The sequence below is a fragment of the Charadrius vociferus genome, unplaced genomic scaffold, assembly GCF_000708025.1.
Source record: "Charadrius vociferus isolate BGI_N301 unplaced genomic scaffold, ASM70802v2 scaffold494, whole genome shotgun sequence".
Lineage (NCBI taxonomy): Eukaryota > Metazoa > Chordata > Aves > Charadriiformes > Charadriidae > Charadrius > Charadrius vociferus.
The window spans coordinates 1003589-1027610 of NW_009648157.1; the positions used below are offsets into that span (position 1 = coordinate 1003589).

Below are 24022 nucleotides of genomic sequence, written 5' to 3' on the forward strand. Positions count from 1 at the left end.
TAGAGATATTTTCCTAAGCAAGAATGCCTTTGATAAGCAGGGACTTAAGCCTGAATCAAATGATATAATTTATCCACCTTCCCCTGAGAGATGGCTTCAGATACAAGCTTCTGAAACACCACTACAAGTAATGGGGTCTGAGAAACTAGTGATATTTGGGTAGCAGATGTAAAGCTGTCTCTCCTGTGCCTGAGGTTCATCAGTAAAAAGAAATGTGTTTGAATGCAAGTTTCCAATGCATCAAGTATAGAATTTAGTAACGGAGAGCCTCTTGTGATTTTTAGCTCACAGGGCTGTGAAAAATGGCAAAGCTTAACTGAACATACATTGCAGTCCTGAATCCAAGTAGTAACTTCATCATCAGCAATGTCTTTGCTGGTGGCAGTCTTCAGGAGTTCATTGGTCTGGTCTTCCCGCTGACGGACTGTGGAAGAGCACTGCTGGTAACAGTCCTTGTACCTCTGCCACAGCTGTAGGAGGCCCTTACTCGCACGCAGCCGCTCTGCAATCTCCTGCAGAAGGTTGTTCCACCTGGTGAAGAGATTGGATGAATGACTGAAGACTGGGAATCCACAAGAACTATCCCTTCCCCTCTTCCTCTCTGCTGTTTCCCATGGTCTTTTGGCTTTTAAGAAATTTGGTAATCAAGATCCAGACATTTGGGGGGGCGAGAAAAAAAGGAATCCAAGAAATATGCTGACAGGCTGTTCTGACCTGTCACAGCCGCTCTGATGTGCGCTACATCTTGGATGCTGTATATTAATGCTTGAGGTCAGAGCTGGAGTGCACTTTTTGAAGTGAACCTCCCGCTATTTCCACTCAGCACACTTCTGTTCACTGCACAGAGCATCCATGACTGACCATGAACTGCTAGTTCCAGATTCCTGCAAGGATCTAAGAGGCCCAAAACAGGTGTAAACAAGAAACTATTTCTGCTGCTGCAATTTCCTCCCAAACCCTGACAGAATATTTAAAGTCACAAAGTGCTATGTAACTCCCTTCTAAAATAATCTCAGACCAATTAAAACTCTTTATATTTTTATTATTCATTTAAATACCTAATCTGCCTTTGAATTCTTGGCTTTGACGGCAACCAGAAATGCGTATGTTCTCAAATGTCCTGGTATTTATCAAATTGCTTCATTATTTCCTTACTAAAGGAAAGCACAATATTTTTCAATTATTATTATATAATAAAAATGGTGAAGTGAAAATTCTGTCAGTTATCACTGAAACTTAAATCCTACAGTTCGTTTTTTTTTGAAATAGAGTGAATAACACCTCCCTCCACTTCCAGATTCTAGGACAGGATGGACAACAGACAAAAATAAATTTGGCATGATTGTGTTTTCAAAAAAAAACCCCCAACTTTCCACCAAATTAGTTTTTACTTTTGGATCCTGCCTTTCTGCAACCTCTCTGAGTAAACCCTTACACTCGTTATGGCCTGGATTCAAAGTTGGGGAAGCTGTTTGCCAACCTGCTGGTGAAGGCTTAGACCTTCTTGCCTGTTGTGCCCTTCCTTCAACTAGAAATAGCAACCTGAAATCTGGGGAACCTGGTGCACGCATAACAAACAAACTTTTCAGACAGGATTCTCAAATTTTAAGTGCAATATTATTTTCCAGCATGGCATTTGTGAACCTCGGTTGGCAGCCATGCATGGAATAATGAAATATAACAAAAATAAAAATGATGGAAAACTGAGTCAATAGATAACGGCAAATTTACCACTGAAAGTAAAGTCCAACACACAGACATTTTCTACCTCATATTCATGTCTTTCAAAGTGTTGGTAAGTGTTTCAGTCACTGGTGGGTGACATTCCTTCAGTAATTCATTGGTCACAGAACCAAATTTCTGTAAGGTATTTTCTTGCTTTTCCAGTTCATCTTGCAGGCTCTGAAACAGATAAAATCATAAAAAAAAAAGATACATGAAGTATTACAATTGCATGATGTAGAAACATTTCAAAATAGTATGTATGAATAACATCATACAGGTTACAAATGCAAAACTTGATTTCATGCAGCTTTGATCTAAATAGAAGGTTGTTTAATATAAAGACTGTTGTTAGATTAATTTGATGCAATATCAATGTGTCACAAAAAGTAAATATTAACCCAATATTTTCTCAAAATTTAAAAATCTTGTAAAAGAAATTATTCCTAACAAATACTCTTGCACAGAACAAATAAGTGCATGGACTACTTCAGAAATTGCAACTTAACTGATGGAAATTAAATAACATTTTCCTGTTTAGAACAAGATGAAAAAAGTAACAGCACAAAAAAACCCTTTTTTCTGAAAATACAGTTCTTGCTCTTTCATTTATCAGTCTGAAGTACTGCTGACAGGGAAAGTGCTCCTTGTTTTTTAACCTTAAATATTTTTATGCATATTACCACAGTTTGAACAGCCCAGCAAATCTCAACCTGATTAAACACTATAATCAAAATCTTAGTAAGCAAAAAAAGTAATTTTCTCGACCTATTGTTTTACTGACTCCTCTCTGACACATAAAAAATTAAAACATAGAAGAGTGGCTGTAAATTGCATAAATGGATGCTATTGAAATCTTGGTTTGAAAAGTGCTGTTCATGCTTACGGCATTTGGCTTTATATCTGCGTGGACTTCAAATCACACAAAATATTGAAATGATAATGTAAAATTAAGTTTGTGGGCAAATACTAACAACGCAAGTTCTCGTTACTTTAAGCATTTGGAAATGTTTGCATAATTATTTTTGATTCCAAAGACAACAACTTTCTTTAAAAGAAAAGGTTATTCTATGTAACAGAACAATACTTTTAATACTTCTAATTTAAATATCTAAATTAATTTATTTCAATTAATATTATTTTATAATTTTATCACAGGAATATCATTGTATTTTATACTTTTCTTGCAGTGGAAATCCACTTGAACATGTGAGTATATCAAATTTTGGAACATCGTTTGCTTTGACCTTCACTCTACTGCAACCACAGGGTTAAGGGAGAGGGTGGCAGGGGGAGGTTTAAAATGTGATCTCAACGTGTACCAGTAGCTCAGAAGCCTGACAAAGCATAGTGAAAAAATTTAGTTTTTAAATGGTCACCAGCAGGATTTAAAAACTTATAACGATATGACAGTATGGCTAAAAATTTTAAGAACAGCATGAAAAATTTAAAAGAAAACAACTATCACCATTTTTCTGCAAGAAGAAAAAAATCAATGGTTATTTGATAATGTGTTCTTTTAATGTCATGGGATTTTAGAGTGCCAGTATGTCTGTACTTCCATTTCTTATGAACCAAAACATATAGTTGTCTGCATCCATGCAATGAGGACAAAAATTAATCCTTAAATCCATCCTTAGTATATCAAGGGGCATGGTTTTCTTTTCACCTGAAGTTTATCAACTTGGACTTTCACAGCTTCCAAAGAACCAGTGAGAAGATAAAAACGGGACAAAGAGTATCTGGCTTCAGTCAGGTAACTATTCAGTTCTTCATAAGCCACTTTGTAAATGCTCCACTGATCAAGAACAGATTGCAACAATATCTTCAGTTGGCTAACCTAGGAGGAAGGAAAAAAAAAGGTAAATGAAAAGCATTAAAGATATTTGGTTTTGTTTAAATTATTTCCTTCCTTTTGATCTCAGATACTACTTGTTCTACATGCCTAATCTTAAACTTGTTGGAGAATGAAGAATTTGCACAACAATCAGCTGGGTTTACACTGGGTACAGCACAAAGTTCTGCTTGATTTTACAAAGCTAGAATGGCAGGGACTGAGAAGGTATCAAGTCCATTCTACTTTGGTCAAGAAAAATTGCCTAAGACTGTGAAACGCGTATCCCTAAGGCAGGCAAGTCAGTCGCAGAAAGTCAGCAGAGAGGCTAGCACTAACACACCGCATTCCTCCTGAGAAGGTGGACTGATGTTATCGAGCTTTGGATGATGACAATTATTGCTGATCTCTTCCTTATTCCGCGGGACCTGTGTGCTTGGAAAGGTAGTTCCTTACAGATCATTTGGTACTTTCCGCTAAATATTAGGAAGCACCTAAAAAGCTTCAATTACAAAAATTAAAAGCATTCTTGAAATAGGAAATATTATACCCATTTTATGTGGAGTGTACACACAAACTTGTGGGTGGATGGAAACGGACACAGTTCAGAATCTCTTCCCCTAAGATACAGAAGAAATTCACTAGTAGCAAACTGCTAATTCTCCCTCTTCTCCATGCCCTGTTCCTGGAGCTATAATTTGCCCCTTGATGATTCTTTTACCATGTGATCCAAATTGGCCCAGGAACGGTTAATTTCTTGCAATGTATTCATAACAACAGAAGAGACTTCTTCCTTCTTGTTCTGTATCAAAGAAAGACCACTCTGTTCTACATTTTCTACTTCTTTTTCCTTTGTTCTTATTGATTCTTCTAATTCCTGAAAAAGAAAAAGAAGATTCCTGAGTATTTTTTTTTGTTTGTTTAATTGGATAGAGAATGCCTTGAGATTATAGAAAAGATGTCCATAGGCTCCTTAGTTTAAAAAACAGGAAAGTCACACTTGCATACTTTGGCTTTTTATTCTCCAGAGAATCATAAGACATCTGCAATTTTATTTAGCATTTTATCTTTCCTTTAAAGCATAGTTGTTTGTCTTTAAATTAAATAAAAGCATGTCCTCTACGTTAAACTTCTGTGTAATCTTCTGCTCTCGTGTAAGAGTCCAAAACTCATTAAAAATAGGACAGTAGTTTGAATACGTGGGAAAATCATTGTGTGTCTTAGTTTGTCCTAGAACACTGAGAGGGCTTTATAATTAGTCCAAAGCTGCCTCAAGCCTCTGGAAAAAAAAAAAAAAAAAAAAAAAAAAAAAGAAAAGGGAAAAAATAGTGCTGTTTTTTTTGGGAAAGATGTCAAATTGCCTTGCCTCCCCACATGAAGTGGGTCCCTGACAGGTCCCAGCAAAGCCCCTTGCCCGAGGACAGTGAGCCTTTCCCTAGATGACAAGTTCACTGGATTCCAGCCAATTTCAAAAAGCAACAGACTGCAGGAATTTTTCTTATTGCCTCCTCAAGGCTGCATGCCATTGGGAAGCATTAATGAGCTCGATTTTTTGCTCTACTCAGTGTTCCCACACACCCTTATTGCCTCCTCAAGGCTGCATGCCGTTGGGAAGCATTAATGAGCTCGATAGTGTTTTGCTCTACTCAGTGTTCCCACACACTAACCCAAGAAAATGGGAAGAAAATGAACAGTTGGTGTGAAAACAAGTGAAGAAAACAGGGCTGAGTACATAAGCACTAAGGCCATGAGAACTTGTTATGGGCTTGTTTTGCTACTTCAGGCAAGTGCTGACTGTTGTCGATTTAAGATGACCCTAGGTTGGTCACGGAAATGCTGATTCAAAGTTTGTCGGTTTTATCAATAAGTGAAGTGCAGACGCTTTTGTGTGTAACATTCACTAGTCACAGAGCCTGTGATCTTCCTCATGCCACAACAGCATGAGAATGAAGTTACAGAATGAAGGAGGGAAAACAAGAAGACTCAGTGAGCAACTGTGAGTCATACAGCACACTCTCATAAGCTCATTCCTAGCCTGGAAAATACCTATATAATTTCATGGCATGGCGCAGGGAGATCCAAGAAAGTCCTGCAGTGCTCTGACTCATACGGAAGCTGTGTAGCTTCAGGTAGGATCAACATGTAGTCTGAGCAGAGGGGGAAGTATGGCTGGTAGGCTTAAGGCCAGGACAATTTGTGTTTACCTGTCTGGAGGTAAAGTATTCAATGTGGTATGGAAAGCAGACTGTGAGGCGAGAGCAATCTTGGGATGCCTCTACATTAAGTAGTACATCTTGTGATCTCAGCTTATATTTTAATTTTCTGCAAGCCTTTCCTTACTGACAGAGATGGATCATCAGGGAAAGAAAACAACACAGCAAAACTCTGGGCAAATTGAAAGCCCGTGTCATTCATTAAATTACTCTCCCTAAGAATAAAAAAAAAAACAGTAACAAGTGAACCATTGCCTTAACAGACTTTACATTTTAGACAGTGGGTAGAGTATTTTAGAACCAAAATCTGCCCAGTCTTGCAAATGTTTGCTATTAACAGAATTTATCCCTACACACATACAACACACTTTTATCTCTATACATATATGTGAGAGGATTTTTTGGGAGCATTTTTGCTGTACTGTTTATTCTCAGCCTTTTCTTCTCCATTATTTCACATTCCTTCAAACTTCTAGCCATGACCATGTTTCAGACTACAGCCTTGGAGTAATAAATCTTTTTTTTTTTTTTTTTTTTTTTTACCAGCTGACACAAAAGCAAACACTTCCAAGCTGTAAAGTCAAATTTACTATGTACAAAAAGTGGATTTTAACCCTAAAAAAGGCATATAAGTTTGTACAAGATCGCTCCAAAATTCAGAATGAAAATAGGCAAATATTTTAAATACCAAGAATAGCAAATATTTCTGGTTCTCTGTGAAAAAGGGTTTCTTATTCATCATTTTAAACTTATAATGGAATTAAAGACACATTACTGTTTATGGTCTGTGATGGGAAAAGCTTGCCTTCACTTATTAATATGACACCAGGCAGCAACTAAAACCAGTTAATAAATAAACTGCAGCTTTTGTGCTAGTTGAACCTGATACCTGGGAGTGCCTGATACAATTATTTCTTAAACAAATTGTTTTTCTGCTGATCAAAGTCTTGCCATTCATAACTGACTCCCCCAAGTGTATTTGCTAAATTCCCTGACCAAAAGGAACCATAAAGGTGATAAATCAGATTCAGCTTTGAACTCCAGCCAAGTACAGCCTGCCAATTATGTCAGGCTATGCTAAATTACCCTTGCTTCAGTCATATGGGCTTATTGTGCTGAGACCATAAAGCTACCGGAATTGAAATGAAGCACTGCAACCAGTTTGCAAACTTAGGTCAAGGACTTTGGGGAAAAAAAAATTGAATCCTAACATATCTGGCCTAAACAACTATTTGCCTTCACAGAAAAAAAGACTGGTTTAATACACTGGTGAATATTGATTAAATTCTCTTACGCATTTCGTTTGAATAGACTTCCAGCTGTTCTGTTTCTGATGACCTAAAAGCTAGATCGTATTTGTCCCATTCATTTAATGCATGCAGGAAAGACAGCCACACCAAGATAAACATGCTTCCTTACTCCCTTTTAAGGGGATGAGAACACCAAGATTTTGGGCATGCAGTTGTCCTGAAAGAGTTTAGTTATATATTTGATCTGGAGTGAAATTTATTATTTGGCGTCTGGTAGAACAAGATACTTTTGAGCCAAAATTATCTGATGCCTGATACTATGTAGAGGTCTTATTTATAAATTAAAAAAAAATAAATAATCTATTTTGCTTATATACCTATAAACTTGAACTCTAGCCTAACAGCTCCACAAGCATGCATCTAACTACTTAAATACGTGCTATTCTGAGCAAGATGTTCAGAGTCAACTGTGATACGCTATTCACTGCTCTGTAGTCCTTATAGGAATTTTGCAAGAAAAACTGAAGTGGTTCTGACCTTATGAGCATTATAGCTGAGCTTTGCCTCATCCTGTCTTTCCCCATCATAATCATGACTCTCCTTCAGTCTTCTGAAAGCATAAGGGAATCCAGCGCTATTGCCTTCTCTGGATAGTTGAATATTTGACAATATTTGATTCCTAATGCATTTTGAATAAAAGCCTAAACCCTCCTTGGACTCTACTGTTGTTTCTAACTGTTGGAAAGAGAATATTGTTATTTATAAGGGGACATTACCTGACAGTCTTTCAAAGCATTCTGTACTGAAGCCTGGTCTCCAATTTTCTGTTGCTGTTTCAGCTTCTTCTCTTGGGTTTCAAACCAGGTTTTTAGGCACTGCACATTATTTTCATATTCTGTCCAGGATTCCTGCAGACTTTCCAATAGCTGGATCTGCAAGGAGCCACAAGTATATACTTTCTCAAAGAATTACATTTATTGTTGACTCAAGCAAATGAATCAGTAAGGACCAATGCTGACCACTGCCTTCTCAGAATTCAATGCTTTCAGAATTTAAAAACAGTTTATGCATTCAAACTGAAATATGTCTGCCATTTTTAAAAGAGTTCATAACAAAAAAACCTGCTTTATCAAAAAATAATTATACAGAGATAACATATTAAAATATTATGACATGCTGAAAGAAGCTAACACTTGACAGAACATATTTATGGTTCTTTTCAGAGATCAAGGACCTCAGGACCTCCCAAATAAAACTAAGCATACAAACATACATTTTACATTCCTTGCTTACAACTATGTAAAGTAGATGAAGATTTATATTACCTCCTTTCTGAACTGACTGCTTTAAAGTCACTTAGATTTTTCTGATTGTTCTAGGTGTTATTCAATGGCAAATGAGATAGCGCTTCTTAAAAAAAAAAAACAAAACCAAATGTTATTCAATGGCAAATGAGATAGTGCTTCTTAAAAAAAAACAAAACCAAAACAAAACAAACAAAAAAAACCCAAAACCAGCAAAGCAGGATTTGAAAACAGCAGTACTGCCGTAAAAAGCATTCACAGACAAACTCTACTCTAGGGAATAAGCCATCTTAATTAGCTGTAATCTTAATTGGAACTGCTTAAGGATGGGATGGTCAATAGCAACCTTGGCCACTTGACAATGAGACAGTTGTGAGTGAAATAAGGAAAGCAAGTAGCAGATGAAAGATACTTAGAATAGCAACTTTGGTTTGCTCAGGTAAGCATGATCCCATGGGAAGCTGTACTGAAGGACAAAGGAGTTCAGGAAGCTGATGGATCTTCAAGGACAACTTCCTCAAGTCACAAAAAGGACAAATCCACAGAAACTGGATTACACAGAATGGGCCCAGAAGCATGACCTGGCCATGAAAGAATTGTTAGTAAAGCAAAATCTTGGCTGGAACTAACTAGTGAGGGACAGAATCTCTTCTGTTACTCTTCACCAATACATCAGCAACTAATGGGAAACCACAGAATAGTCTGAGATACACAGTGCCTTCTTTGCTCTGATATTACTGACAAGGTCTCCTCTCATGCCTGGCAGGTCTTCACGCCAATTAGCAAATTGTGGCTTACAGAGGTACTAGACATGGTAGAAGAGAAAAGAATTAGGGGCTACTTAAGTAAGCTGGACATATAAAAGTCCACAGAACCAGACAGGATGTACAGGCTTCCGACCATTATTATCTTACAGCTCTATATATTTTGAAAGTTCGCTACAGAGTGGCTAGTTTTTTTTTCTTTACCTTTTCCGTTATCAGGCCTTGCAGAATTTGCCAACGTCTGTTCATTGCTCCAAGCTGTTCTGCAAAATCAGTTTTGTCGCTACGTTTACTTTCAACATCCTGGCTGCTAATTTGTAGCACTGATTGGTTCACAAAGTCTACCGTCAACTGTTTGCAATTTAAATCTATCTTGAAACCCTAGTAGAAAAGGGAATAAAAAACCCAAACCATAAATACGATAATTTCTTACCTTACTGCAAAAGAGGAAAAGCGTTCACAAATTACAGCTTTACCACAATTTAGCTAAAAGGTTTTTTAGCAATTAAACAGAAATTAGAAACATTGTTAGATTTTCCTCAATAGAGAAATAAACCAGCAATACAGTGCCTTTGGAATAAAGAATCATCCTTCCCCCCTACCTCTGCCTCCCCATGCTCTGGAGAGTCCTGAATGTTCTTGCTTGATATTGGTCTCAAGGATCAGATCTAAAAAAACCTGGGTAGATCTTTTTTTCACTTTATCTAGTCTCAAGATTTTTAATACAAAACCAGATAGGATGGAAAACATTCTTACATATAAACAAGAACAGCCAAGAAGTAAAGTGATTTTTCAGGAGACTAGTGAAACATATCTGACATTGAGAAGAAAGTCACTGTGTGCAGATCTATTACAAGAGTCCTACTGATCTAGTTAAAAAGTAAAATTGTGTTGTATCTATACTCCTGAATAGTTATCTCAAGATATAGTATCTTTCATTTTTGCTTCAGATATTGATCAAAATTATCTTGATCTGCAAACCACTGGCCACCTTCCATTCAAGAACAGGATACGCTTTGAGGAGAAGGTGATATTATGCAGAGAATTCATAAAACAGCTTAAGTAATTTGCAAAGGGTTTTGTGGTTTCGGGTGAAAGACAGATCTAATAAGGTTTAATCATGTGCATGTTACTTTGGATTTACCTGGAAATTAAGGTAAGTATACTAAAAATTATATTCCTGCCATAGCTAAACAGGAGAGGAAAAGTAATTTTGGATTCTTTTCCACAATATCAAATATTACCCAATTCTAACTTGTGTACAATTTTAACCAATCCACAATGTACGTTTTGTTTTTGTTTTTTTTTTTCCCCTTAAATCACTTACATTTTGCATGTGTATACATATTCAACGGGGATAATTCAAAAGGGAAATTAGTAGCATTTCCACTCAGTACCTTGTACTTCTTGACATAATCCTGAATGACTTTCTGTCCTACTACATTTTTTATATTCTCTTCATCTTGCTGAATGACATTTTCCATCAGGGAAATCCAGCTCATAACTTCAGTGATAGCATGGCGAGAAGGAATTTTGTCCATCTGGAGCTGTAAAGATAACAGACTTAAAACACATGTTGTGAAGAAAATGCATAAGAATTCCTTGCTTTGCATTACCATAGCTCATTTCCTTTGTCTGCTCTTACTATCATGTTATTCTACATCCCTAACATATCCCTGAAGTTTACAAAAAAAACAAGCAAAAAAAAAAAAAAAAAAGCTTTTAATAGGAGATCTATTGTATAATTGCATGCATCCTAATAAGAAAATATTATATTAAAGGCTTCTTATTTCCATTCTTCATTGTACAAGGAAACTGGACAAAATCAAAGATTCCATTTCTGACTTCCAAAAGGTTCTGCATTCTAATTCCATGATTTTGTATTGGGCTTATCTAGAAGACCAACTTTAAGCCAAGCTTTTCCTGTCCTTGTAAATCCCTAATGAACAGACCCACGGAAAATAATTTTATACAATTTGTGATGGTGATTTTTATTGGGCTGATTTTGAATAGTACCTGTTTTTTTCTTAAAAGACTCACTTTCAACATATGATACAGTAGCGCTTGCTTACATTTAGTTATTCAGAAATGTGTTCTATGACTTTTTCAGGTAGACATATTTTGCATTACAAGACAGTTCGGGAAACTACTGTAATGTCATTATTTTGTTTAATACAATAGACTTAGGTACACTTTTTACCATTCCTCTCTCGCCCTAAATCACAATGATACTACTATCTCTGAAAGCATTCCAAATTATAAACCGAAGAAACTGCTTAGACTGATAACCTCCTAGTAACTAAATACTAAGCCAACTTTTAGACTAGTATAATTCTTTAACTTCAGTATTATAGCATTAAAAAAACAAAACTACATAACCAAAACTCTCCTGCTCCTACGTACACTAGCAGGAACATTGTCCAATGTTTTCAGATTTATTTTGTCTTGCACAGACTTGAACCCAGTCTATTCAATTTGAACAAAACCACCATTCAAATCCGACAGGGCACAAGGATGTGAACTCCCATTTTTCAAAAAGCATACCAACATGTTGAAAAAACGTCATCTGTTCTTTGATTAAAATTTAACAAATGTAACTGTGAAAGTTTGACATTAACACCAATTAATGGTGTTAGACAGTCTGGGTGGACAGGATTTGGACATGAGTGTAAGCTGTCCCAAATTAAAATAGGAGTAACATTGTTCCTATCTTGCCTCACATGGATAAATGGAAGAAGGAAAGAACTATCTCTCAAAGGCTGTGCCAACTGTATGGTCTAATTTTCTGGAATATCAAAGGCCACAACTGGCCTTCCTTACCTGGTGCAATTTCTCTTGTACTGCTGGGATTTGTGTGAGCAGCTCTGTCCACTGACTGTCAATGTGGGACAATCCCGCACGCAATGCTGCTGTATCCACCTTCTTCAGCCTGAGGAGCTGGTTCCCAGTACTCAGGACAGAAGATTTCTGTGATGATTTAGCTTCCACCTCTTTTGAAAACTCCTGTAAGCAGAATCATTTTTGTCAAAATAATCAACTGCTTGTTTACTGTACTTAAAGCTTTACCTCAGAAAGCTAAGAATATCCTCCCTTCCCTTTAAAAATAGGTACTTTCTATTAGTGTTTACCAGCTATACTTCAGACCAAGTGAGAACAAAAATCATTTTCAGTCATAAAACCATTTTCTTTTTTCAGAATCATCAGACTTTACAATCATTGCATATAGCAAGGATTGCTGAATGTGCAAACACACCAGTTTTTTGAAGGACAGCTCACCTACAGAAGCAGATTATTTTTTTTTTTTTTTGCATACTCACTACTTCAGTGATGAGAAAAAGTATAACCGTAGGACTGCTCAAGTGTTTATTTGTAATTGGAGAGAAAAAAAGTGTCCAAGGTCCATGAATGACTTACCAAAAAGGAGTTCAAGTGGTCTCGGACTGTTTCCAGTTCCTGAGGAACTGTCAAAGACTGCTGGCTCCAAAACTCAAGTCGCTCCTTTGCAGACTGTAACCAATGTGTCAGTTCACTTGATTCACTCTGATATCTGTAAAGATGTTTAAAGAAAAATAAAGCAGTCATCGCCACTTCTTGCCTCCAACCAAGCAGTCTCTCCTCTACATGTTAGAAGAAGATACTGTATGCCAGATCTAAAATAAAAATAATTTCTTTATTTTATTACTTTCAGGAAAAAAAATATTGTTTAATTTTGAAGACAGGAATGGTATCAGGAAGCTCTTATTTTAGCCATTACACCCACAATTCCTAACAGTGCCTTCTTTTTGCCTTTTAGGAAAAACTAGGTTTAATGACGGATGAGTAACTAGGTTATCAATTTGTTTGGGCAAGCTGCGACAGCATCCCACCCCACACACAAACACATTTTTGCTTTCCATTAGAAGGCTGTCTTCCAAAAGGTGTACTACAAGCTATGTCAGAGCAGAAATCTAATGGTGGGGTTTTTTTTCAGAAACTATCTCCATATCATTTCATATGCCAAGCAACTAACGAGATGTCAGAATGAGTGTCTCCACATAATCTTTATACATACAATCCCTTTATATATCTCTTGAAAGACTAGTGAGCCAACAAGCCGTGAATAACAGACAAAGCTAAGGGAATTGATTTCAAAACTAGCATATGAACATAACTAAAGGCAGCTAAAAGCTCCCTTTCATGTATGCAATGACACAGACCCACAAGAACCCAGCAGTGACAATGCCTCTACCATAGAATCACAGAATGGTCAGGGTTGGAAGGGACCTCTGGAGATCATCTAGTCCAAGCCCCCCGCCAGAGCCGGGTCACCTACAACAGGTTGCACAGGACCGCGTCCAGGCGGGTTTTGAATGTCTCCAGAGTGGGAGACTCCACAACCTCTCTGGGCAGCCTGTTCCAGTGCTCCACTACCCTCAAAGTAAAGAAGTTCCTCCTCATGTTAAAATGGAACTTCCTATGTTCAAGTTTGTGCCCATTACCTCTTGTCCTATCACTTCCCAGAACATGCTGAGGCTATTCATGCTACCTAGCAAAGCCCACACCCTTTCTCATCAACCTGTATAGATATGGGGCTACTAAAAAAGATATCTTCTGACTTCTTCCCACCAGCTTTATCTGGCCCATGTTTTATGGCAAATGTGAGAGTGTGATAGCACTTGTATGGAACAGAAGTAGGATATTGTAGAGTAGTCAAACTATCACATACATGTCAAAGTACTTTCTTTTAAATGTCAAATCTATTAGTTTTGGGTTAAGAATGACTTTGACCTGAACAGAACAGGTGAACAAGTTTATACTGTCCAGTACAACAGCATTACCTTGTCCAGTGCTTCAGTATTGTCTCCAGTCTGTGAAGCTCCTTGGTAACCTTGCTGGAGTTACTTAACCAGTGTTCTCCTAGTTGGTTCAGTTGACTTTCGAGATCTGAGCAGCTAACAGAAAAAAGGAGCCTTTTCCCATCATCTAGCACTTGGTATAACTTAGGTTGGTATTCAGTCAGGTTAGATCTCAAATGCTGTAATGACAGAGAAGACTGTTAGATAGCTCTGCAGGTCTCTGCTACCACACTTTCTAAACATTTATTTTATTGCATTTTGTAGCTTATCGAATGTGACCATAGCACATCACATTTTTTCTCTCTGCTTCAGCTCTAGAAATCCCTGAGAACCATCATGCAGGTAACCTGCTCAAAATCTGAAGGTGCTGCCACAAACCCCCTCACTTTAATATGTTTATTGACACCCCCTTATGACAAACTCCTCCTTGGTGTAGATATTTTACATTTGAAAAGAATAATTGCAAAAGAATCTTTGTAGGGCAATGCCATTTCTGAGGGAAATTGATTAAAATGTCAGAACTTAATCTACTATCTGCTGAAAACTCTACTGCAATGAAAGTTAAAGGTGTCCACTATCAAGTTATTAACAGTGGCCACACTTCAGCCCTTTCAATGCCTACCTTCAGCTCCCCGGTCATCTAACCTCTTTTTTACTGATCTACCCTCCTGCTGTCCATGGCTAGAAAAGAGGAGATCACCCCCAACCCATCCAAATCCCTGAACACAGAAGCCAATTGTTATAGCAAAAGAAAGCAAAAAGGGTACTGAAAAAGGAAAGGCTGTTAATACTCTTACCCTGAATCCAACTGGGAGCAGAGACAGATTTCATTTAAATGGTGACTTGTAGATGGGTAAAGAATTTGCATATATGGGCAAATATACCCACCAAATTCTACTATCATTACACAAATAGTACAGCTTTTTAAATCATCTGTATATTTGACGAAGATTGAGAAAAAAATGTACATGCATTCCCATTTTTCAGTTATGCTGAAACTAATCTCAAGATAAAGGATACAAAACTACCAGTGTCGTGGCAAGTACATAAACTTTCTACCACTCTTTTTATTTTCTCTTTCACATAAATAGAGCTCTAATAACTTAACAGAATTTTTATATTTATATACATGTGTCTCTGTGTGTGTACTTACATATAACATATACACACAAATAAATGTATAACTCCTAGAGAGCAGCATAAAAATTCCAAGATAGCCATGAATTAATTATGATGGATTTTTAACCTAAACATGGCCACAGGGAGAGGAAAAAAGAGTATTAAAAATTATGCCATAGCAGAGTCTTAAGATCTGGATTTGAATAACCTAATATATGTAACTGACAAGAGAAACAAAATAGGAAAACTAATTTAGGGTCAGGACCAACACAATCAATGCAGAGCATTAAACAAAACCAAATTAAAACCCACACATAATAGATTGCTTAAGTTCTCCTCATACTATTGCAAAAGCAAAAGATGTCTAGTAAAAGAACAATATACATAACAAATTCAGAGTAGACAAGAAGTCAATTTGCAAGAAAAATTTGGCAGACATATTACTGTAAAGCATAACAAGGAAACAAAAAAAAGAACTCAACCAAAGTGTCTGGTGTATAATGAGATAAAGACGAAATACTAGACCAGCACAGATGAAAAAAACAGGATGTGGTAGAAAACTATATTTAAACTACCAGTTCTTGTTGCATTTGAGAATGAGGAAGGCAACTCAGGGAACTGCAGGTTGTTCAGCCTCACCTTGCTCTCTGGAAAGATCATGGAGCACATCCTCTTTCAAGGACATAAAAGACCAAAAGGTAATCAGGAATATTTAGCTTAGATTCACTGACTCGACAGACCTTTAGGATGAAACTAGCGTCTCTGTGGATGAGACTGACTTCAGTATGGCCTTTGACACTGTCTCCCACCAGGCCCTCCTCTGGAAATGGAGAGAACATGGGCCTGATAAATGGACTGTTACATGGGTTGAAAATGGGCTGCATTACCAGTCTCAAACACTAGTGATCAAAGGCTTGATGTCTGGCTGGCAGACTGTAATGGGCAGAGTATTCCAGGGACTGTTGGTATTTGAGCCCAAACATCTTCAACATCTTCACTAATGGCATGGGTGATGACAGAGAGTGCTCTCTCAGTAAATTTGTGGATGATACTAATGTAGGGAGAGTGGGTGACACAAAAAAATGGCAGATTTAGTCCAGAGACACTTTGATAAACTTGAGGTTGGAGACAGCAGAAACCTTAGGAGGCTCAATCAGAATTGCAAATTCTGTGCCTTGTGCAGAATAACCCTGTTTCTCAGGACAGGCTAGGAAGGAAATGGCTAGTGTATTTAACCTGGTGTCTTCCATAACCAAGACATCGTGAATAAGGCAAGCCACAGCACTGGCCTACATTAGGACTGTGAACAACTGACAAGTTATTGTATTATCCTCCTCAACATGATGCTGATGAGGCTACATCTAGTGCATCTGATTCCGCCCTGCCCCCACCTCCCACTGAGTTCAAGAAGAAGGAAGTAGTCAGGGTCTGGTGCAGAGTTATTAAGATGTTTAGGGACCTAGAGCACATGCCCTTTAAAAAGAGGCTGAGGGAAGCGTGCTTGCTTTAGATTTACAAACAGGAGGCTAAGGGCCAGTCTAACAAAGGCCTACAACTATTTGGAGTAGAATCAAAAAGATTATAGAGGCAAATGCTCCTCAGTAGTGCCACATCACAGAAAAAGGACAATGGTGCCCAGCTGAAAGTTCAAGGTTTAGATTGAGCATTATAGAAAACCTTCTCAGTAGGAGGCGATGCAGGACTGCAATTGGTCCCCAGCTCAGCTGTGGGATCTCCATCTTTTGAGGTTCCCAACATTATGGCTGATCCAGCCCATGGCAACTGTCCTGCTTCAAGTGGGAGGCTGGACTAGTTGACTTTCAGAGCTCCCTTTCATCCAACTTTTCCATAAATAATGTCTAAAAAGTACCAACCTGAAAAAGTGCAATCCGGTCTGTAAGCCTGTCCTCCGTCTCTTCCACCAAACCAACAGTGGGGATGCTACCTTCAACAGATTCCAGCTGTTTAGTAAGTTCCTGGTAATCTTCATCCAGACGCATCCAGGTCTGCAAGCACAAATTATCCACGTATATGGTAAATACTGATCTGGGTATCTAGAATTTTCATTACTCACTTTCTCAAAGTGAAATCCTATAGCTGCATGGTTGTGAATGTACATAAATAACAGTAAAAATGTCTGGTGCACCTATAATAAGACACAATCTCCGTGTCAAGCTCACCTATTAGAAGACATGGATAAAGCTGTCATGTTCTCCTTGTCAGCTAAAGCTAAGCAGCTCTTTTAAATTTAGAGGAACATGACTTGTGTCTCCTGAGGGACACAACAGTTAAACAGCAAAGATTACACGTAGTCTATCAGCGCCTTGTGTGTATGATAAAAGGGAGAGATATCCACCAATTCTGTCCACGTACAGGAAATCAACATTACAGAATATCCTGGTGATTGATCAAAATGGCAGTACAGAAAAGACAACAGAAATTCTCACCTCTAGAATGTATTCCAGCTCCACACCTCGTTTATGAGCCAGCTTTAATACAGCGGAAGCTTGTGTCATTAGCTCTGAATGTGACCGAGTTTCCTTCAAGAGCTCAAAGCTACTCATCTTTCTGAAGAGCGTTTCTGTAAGGATCATGTGAGACTCCAACCCCTGAAAATATTCCTGAGAAATTTGGGTGTGAGGGAGAAGATAAAGAGAGAATAGAAAACAGAAAATGCAATTGTTGCTCAATTCAATACCCCTAAACCAAAATTTTAAGACAATAGCAGTACTATCAAGTAGTTGTAGACATAGAATTAGGTAAAATTTTCACTCTACCAGCATTTCACAAAATCCAACACTATATAAAAAGGACAATGGCCTTTTTAAAGAATGAAAGAGGTCGTCCTTTCCCCGCAAATTCTATCCCACCTCTCATTTCATAAACAAAAATAGCTTAAATCAGATATACACCACCGAAAAATTCTGCCTAATAAAAAATCTGGAAAAGTCTTGTTATATTTTGTGGGTGCTATTAGCAAATGTAAATTTTGATTGGGAAAAAAATGGAGTGGTAGATGAAATAGCTATGTAGCGTGAGAGGACAAGAATAGGAACTTGTTATTAGGAGGAGAAAGAAAATGTGATCTACTTGGGTTCACCTTCAACAGAGCATTTGGAAAGTATTCAGTCAGAACAGTTCATTGATTCCAATTTGAAACACAGTAAGTTTTAATATATCTTGATTTAATACTGGCCCACCATTCTGAAAAGCTCCTGAACTTTTAGCAACAGAAGGCTAGCAATTTTCTCTGTACAAGCTTACAGTCATGATTAGTCCTGAAATATGTCACAATTTCTTACCTTATGTTTGTCAAGTAGCGATCGCACCTCTTCCTTAGAGGCAACAATCATTTTCTGGTCACCAGCCATCTTTTCTTGGCCTGTTTCTAACAGGTCAGCCAGGTCCTGCAAAGCCCGTTCATACTGCCTCTTAAGAGCCAGATTCTGATTCAGGTCACTCCGTCTGGATCCAATGATCATCATCAGCTCATCATACATATCCTTGGGAGCAAAGAGTAGCAATGGTGATTCTTATTCCACATTTTTCATGTCTTCCTATAAGCAACCTTACTGTCTCTGTGTTCCTCTGTAAATACTAGCAGAATAACATCTATTTCCAGCTCAAACAGACTGTGCAGACATACTGACTTAGTTGATAAATTAACAACTCACCATTTAAAGAGAGAAAAGACCTGCAGCTCTTTCAAGTGCATGCATTTGGGAACAAAGTTAGCAGAATCCCAAAGGCTTGCTTTAAGTAGCAAAGGAGTAGGGTGATTTGGCTTAAGTCATCAAAACCCAGACTACTGTGTGGCTACTGCACACTGCAGGTGCTGTATACATTTTGCTTCTTATAACGCAGGGTGTTGGATAGACTCCATCACGGCTACAGATCCGAGCCATCTCAAAGCCACATTTGTCTCCTATTCCTGCCCCAGCAGCTTACTGGTAGCAAGCAAGATAACATACAACCTGGAGTAAAAACCAAACCAGGTTTGAAATAGAAATATAATCTATATAGAAGAGTAAAGTGTAGAAAAAGTGCAGTGTATATTTCACAGTGTGCACATACTGTTAAATTACAAAATCAGCCAAAAGGGAGAATTTCATCAGTTCCCATGTGTCATTACTTATCTTGTATACCTCAACCATAAAAAGGGAGAACAACCTACAGATGCTTTTCTTCACCTGAACAAGAGTATTTTCTTGATTTGGTTTTCAGAATTGTATTTTCAGAACATATGTCTGAGGGTAAGCCCATACTTCTGATCAAGACAAGACATCCAAAAACTAATGAACAAAAATATCTCCATGACCATCCAATACTACAGCAAAGTACCCACCCTCAGACTGCAGCGGGCTCTCCTAAATTTAAAGAGACAACTGTGAGAAGCACAACTGTCAAAAAAGCAAAAGGAAGGTTTTTCTAAAAACCGAAATCCATGGGAAGGGGATATCTACACATAATTTGACAGAAAAAAACCCAACACCAAACTAATAAAAAACAGGAGGCTCTATGACCAAAATGATAAAGCACTAGGCAAGAGACACATTTGCACAAGCTTGTTATCACTCATTTTTAATTGAGATCACTGTTTTCTTGGCTTAAAAAGCTCATGGTCTGGTTTCAGCGGTTTTCTTTGCTTCCAATTTGTTATTATGTCATTATAAAGAGCAAAATCCAGTTGTAAATCTTCTCCTTGATCTTTTCTTAACCATTCCCCTGCCTCAGCACCAAACTGCTCACAAAGGAGTTTCAACAACCTTATAGAATTTCTGGATCAATTGCCCACATGTGTCTACTTCAGAGAGCCTTAACATAAAAGTCCTACTACTTACGTGTGTTCAAAACCAAGTCTAACTGAAAGTATGCAGGAACATGAAAGGTGTTCTAGTAAAATCTACTTCAGAGAGCCTTAAGATAAGAGTCCTACTACTTAGGTGTGTTCAAAACCGAGTCTAACTGAAAGTACGCAGGAACATGAAAGGTGTTCTAGTAAAAGCACATTTCCAGTTTCAGCTCACATTAGCTATCTATACTCCTTCACCCCCCTCTTTTTTTTTTTTTTAATGATGGATGCGAGAGAGAACTAAATCCCAAGATCATGAGACACTGGTGAGAACAGTGCTCAACCTTCAGCAGACAGTTATGTTTACATGCTGAACTTTATCTATTTGAACAGGGACTCAACAAGAGCTCAAAGAAAACATAGTTTTGTCTGCTTTTATGATTATTACTATGAATAACAGAGATGTTAGAAAAACTGAAAATGCAAAAGTAGAAAACTAAGTGAATCAGGGAGAAAATACTCTTCTATACACACTGAAAATGCTTTTAAATATGCTTTCCTAAATTGCCTTATGAGCAATAAAAAGAAGCATACAATACCTTTGATCTCACTGAACTTATGAACCATACCTGGATCTTAGACAGCTCTTGCACAGAAGGTTGGTCAATTTGTAGCTTGTCTACATGCTTCTTTAATTCATTGATTCCAGTATCTAGTTCCTTCAAACCTTCTTCTGCCTGCAGTATGACCTGTATTTGAAAATTTCATCATTTACTTTGAAGGCTTAATAACAGTACTGTAGTTGCCATATGGTAATGCTCTTTTCTGTTTTCCTCCTGAAGTATTAATCAGTCCTTCAGTCTGCTGAAATTTTAAAGGATACTATATAGAAAAGGTACTAATTCAAAGTTGGGAGAGCCCAGTTTGTTTCTGCAAGTTAAATACAATATGGCATTATTATTTTTTAAATAAAAAACTGTTTTAGTATTATACACTATTCTATACAAAACCTTACTGTGAAGTTCCACACTTTTAATTTTTTGGTACAAGCACAAAAGGACTATTAGTTTTTCTAACACCTTCTAACGCCCCTGCCCAAGTAATAGAACTTTGGTAATACCTGCATTTGTTCTGTTTCTGGTCTTTCAGCTGCCTCTGCTAGTTTCTGTAGAACTAAATATTTGTTATCAGCCACAGATGTAAACAGAAGCTTCAGGTCATTCTAGAGGAGACAAGAGCAACAACAAATTACAGCAAATCACAGCACAAAACAACTGAAAAATATTTTGTGTTCCAACAAGTTTAAAGCGTTACAATGTTACAATGTCAGCACTACGGCATAAAAATATTCAACACTGGAAGCACCATAATTATTCAGTGCAAAACATGCAACATTGTTGAAAATCCACAACTAGATATATATTAGCAAAAAGCTAAAACAACTCCTATTCAAAACATAACCTATGAACACACTTCTGTTTTTGCCTTCCAATTAGATAATTATTTAGCAAGGGTCAATTAGCTTCATTTAACAAAAAAATTTTATTCTTGTGTAGTTTATGCCATCGCATATGCCCATAAACTAGCTAGGTTTTACTTTTTAAGGCAAGCTTTTTTCAATACAAACTTGAGCAAAAAAGTAAACAAAGCTTCAATGCATTACAGGGCTAACTACACACTACAACTTTTAGCCTACCTTATCAGAGTACACATATACATATTACTTAACAATTTTTGCCGAATTACAATCAATTTTTTTTCTTGCATTCATCCCAACAGAACTCCTAATATTGGTAAAATAAAAAGTAATCAGCACATTTCTCTAATATTTTAAGTATTATATAGGAGTGTGTTTCTGATTGTGGTTTTTTTTTTTTAATGCATAAATTCTTTTAAATGTTAAATATCTCTGGTATAACAATAAGGCACAGGATTCTAATCAGCTTGCCTCGTTTCTTCAGTGAAGAAAGGCCTTTTATTGAAACTGTTAGAATTTTTTTTTTTTTTTTTCCTATCTACTGCAGAGGAAAGGTTACAGAGTTTGGAAAGGAATCCGACAGCAACAACCTATGAAAAGATGATCCTAATCTAAAGACCCCAGCAATCTGTTTTCCTTTTTTTTTTTCTGGAATTTATGTTTTTTTTCATTAAAACTAAACCATATTGGAGGATCTATATGATAAGAATAGGAGAGAAGGTAGAGACCAAGGTAGGTGTGAAAACACTTCTGAACTCCGTTTGAAAAGATTACTAAAAGCAAACATGTCTCCACTTCATTTTTTTCTGCTTTGCTCAACATAGACAGCTTGAGATACAAGCTCTTACAGAATAATGAGATGGGTAAAAGGTGATAAGAAAGGTGGGAATCAGTATTATGCTTTCTATTTTATCACAGCTAATAAAAACAGTGTACTCTGTCATTTATGAAATTATAAAATGTGTAGAGTGGAACTGTAAAGTTGCTTTTTCTCCTTTGAGAACAGTATTCAACAGCTTCCATTTATTGTAGGGCCAGCAGGGTGAGAAAGTGTGGGATGAATGATCACTTCTACAATAATTACATGAGTTGCAGAAGGCTTCTAGCAGAAAGTTTAAATTTTGGATCATGATTTGGGTGCGAAATTTTGTATAGCCCAAGAAGAAATCTGATTTTCAGTAAAAACCTATGAAAGCCTGTTCTCTGGATTTGGTACCAAAAATTCTCTTTGCTTTGAGAATCAAATCCTTTATATCCCCATTTGACATGTACTCTTGTTAACTCCTTCAGATGGACATCATACCTTGAAAGACACTATTTGCTGGAGCCTTTCTTTCATCTGATGGCATCTCTGGTTTACTACTGACTCCAGCAAGGTCAGTCTTCTCAGGAGACAATCCAAAGTGTCTTCTATAATAACCCCATTATCACCATTCTCAGGAAATATCTGAGCAAATAAATTCTTGTTCTTATCCATTTCTTCTGTTATCTCTTTAATTTCTTTGGCAAGAGACTGATTTTGTAGAAAACAAAACAAAGTGACAGTTAGACATTCTAGAAAGCAGGCAAACATATTGCCAAAACCATTGCCAATTTTGCAGTGATGCAGTGACTTTTTTTACACTGTTAATATATGCACATCAGACAAAGTTATGCAGCTATAGTATTTCTGATAGTAAAAAAAACCCTAACTGCTCTGACGAAAATAGTGCTGAAAGAAAATGAACCTGCCCAAACAAGCACTTCATGAAGCAGAAATCCATGGTGCTGTTGCAAAAGTCTTTTTCCCTCCCTCTTCCTCGCATGTTCATGAGTTTGTACTGTTTCCATATCCCAGGGCATTCCTCCCTCTTTTTAATTTCATTTCAATTTCAAACCGTGGTGTTTGCTAACACTTAGCAAAGAAGTTAAACAGAAGAAAGACTCTATGTATATTTCTCTTCTGACCAGGCAAAATTCATGGCAGACGCTGCTTTCTGCAACATTCTTGCATTGGGTTTGTGTGGCAAGGCTTTGGTAGCGGAGGGGGACTACAAAGGTGGCTTCTGTGAGAAGCTGCTAGAAACTTCTCCTATGCCCAACAGAGCCAATGCCAACCAGCTCCAAGATGGGCCTACTGCTGGCCAAGGCCGAGCCCATCAGCAACAATGATAGCACCTCTGGGATAACGTATTTACGAAGGGGTAAAAACACCTGTGCAATTCCAGCCAGAGAAAGGAGAGAGAATATATGAGAGAAACAACTCTGCAGACACCAAGGTCAGTGAAGAAAGAGGGACAGGAGGTGCTCCAGGCACCAGAGCAGAGATTCCCCTGCAGCCCACGCTGGAGACTGTGATGAGGAAGAATGGCCCCTTGCAGCCCGTGGAGGTTAATGGTGGAGCAGATATCCACCTGCAGCCCATGGAGGAGCCCACGCCAGAGCAAGTAGATGCCCGAAGGCAGCTGTGACCCCATGGAAGGGGTCCCCTTGGAAGCAGGCTCCTGGCAGGACCTGTGGACTTGTGGAGAGAGGAGCCCATGCTGGAGCAGGTTTGTGGGTAGGACTTGTGGACCTGTGGAGAGAGGAGCCCATGCTGGAGCAGGTTTGTGGGTAGGACTTGTGGCCCTGTGCTGGAGCAATCTGTTCCTGAAGGACTGCACACCATGGAAGGGACCCATGCTGGAGCAGTTCATGAAGAACTGTCTCCTGTGGGAAGGACTCATGTTGGAG

General features: G+C 37.8%; 1 protein-coding gene across 1 annotated transcript in view; it reads right to left on the reverse strand.

Annotated features, from left to right (window-relative positions):
- SYNE1 (spectrin repeat containing, nuclear envelope 1) overlaps positions 1-24022 on the reverse strand; it is a 247402-nt gene that overhangs the window by 52946 nt on the left and 170434 nt on the right. Inside the window, exons 99-114 of the mRNA XM_009884058.1 lie at positions 22614-22823; positions 20954-21055; positions 20463-20582; positions 18344-18544; positions 17489-17662; positions 16916-17047; positions 13905-14101; positions 12502-12634; positions 11908-12090; positions 10485-10634; positions 9292-9468; positions 7796-7951; positions 4278-4433; positions 3392-3562; positions 1769-1902; positions 327-531 (exon numbers count right to left, since the gene is read on the reverse strand). Coding sequence (XP_009882360.1) covers positions 327-531; positions 1769-1902; positions 3392-3562; positions 4278-4433; positions 7796-7951; positions 9292-9468; positions 10485-10634; positions 11908-12090; positions 12502-12634; positions 13905-14101; positions 16916-17047; positions 17489-17662; positions 18344-18544; positions 20463-20582; positions 20954-21055; positions 22614-22823 — 2601 coding nt within the window. The remainder of the gene's footprint in view (positions 1-326; positions 532-1768; positions 1903-3391; positions 3563-4277; positions 4434-7795; positions 7952-9291; positions 9469-10484; positions 10635-11907; positions 12091-12501; positions 12635-13904; positions 14102-16915; positions 17048-17488; positions 17663-18343; positions 18545-20462; positions 20583-20953; positions 21056-22613; positions 22824-24022) is intronic.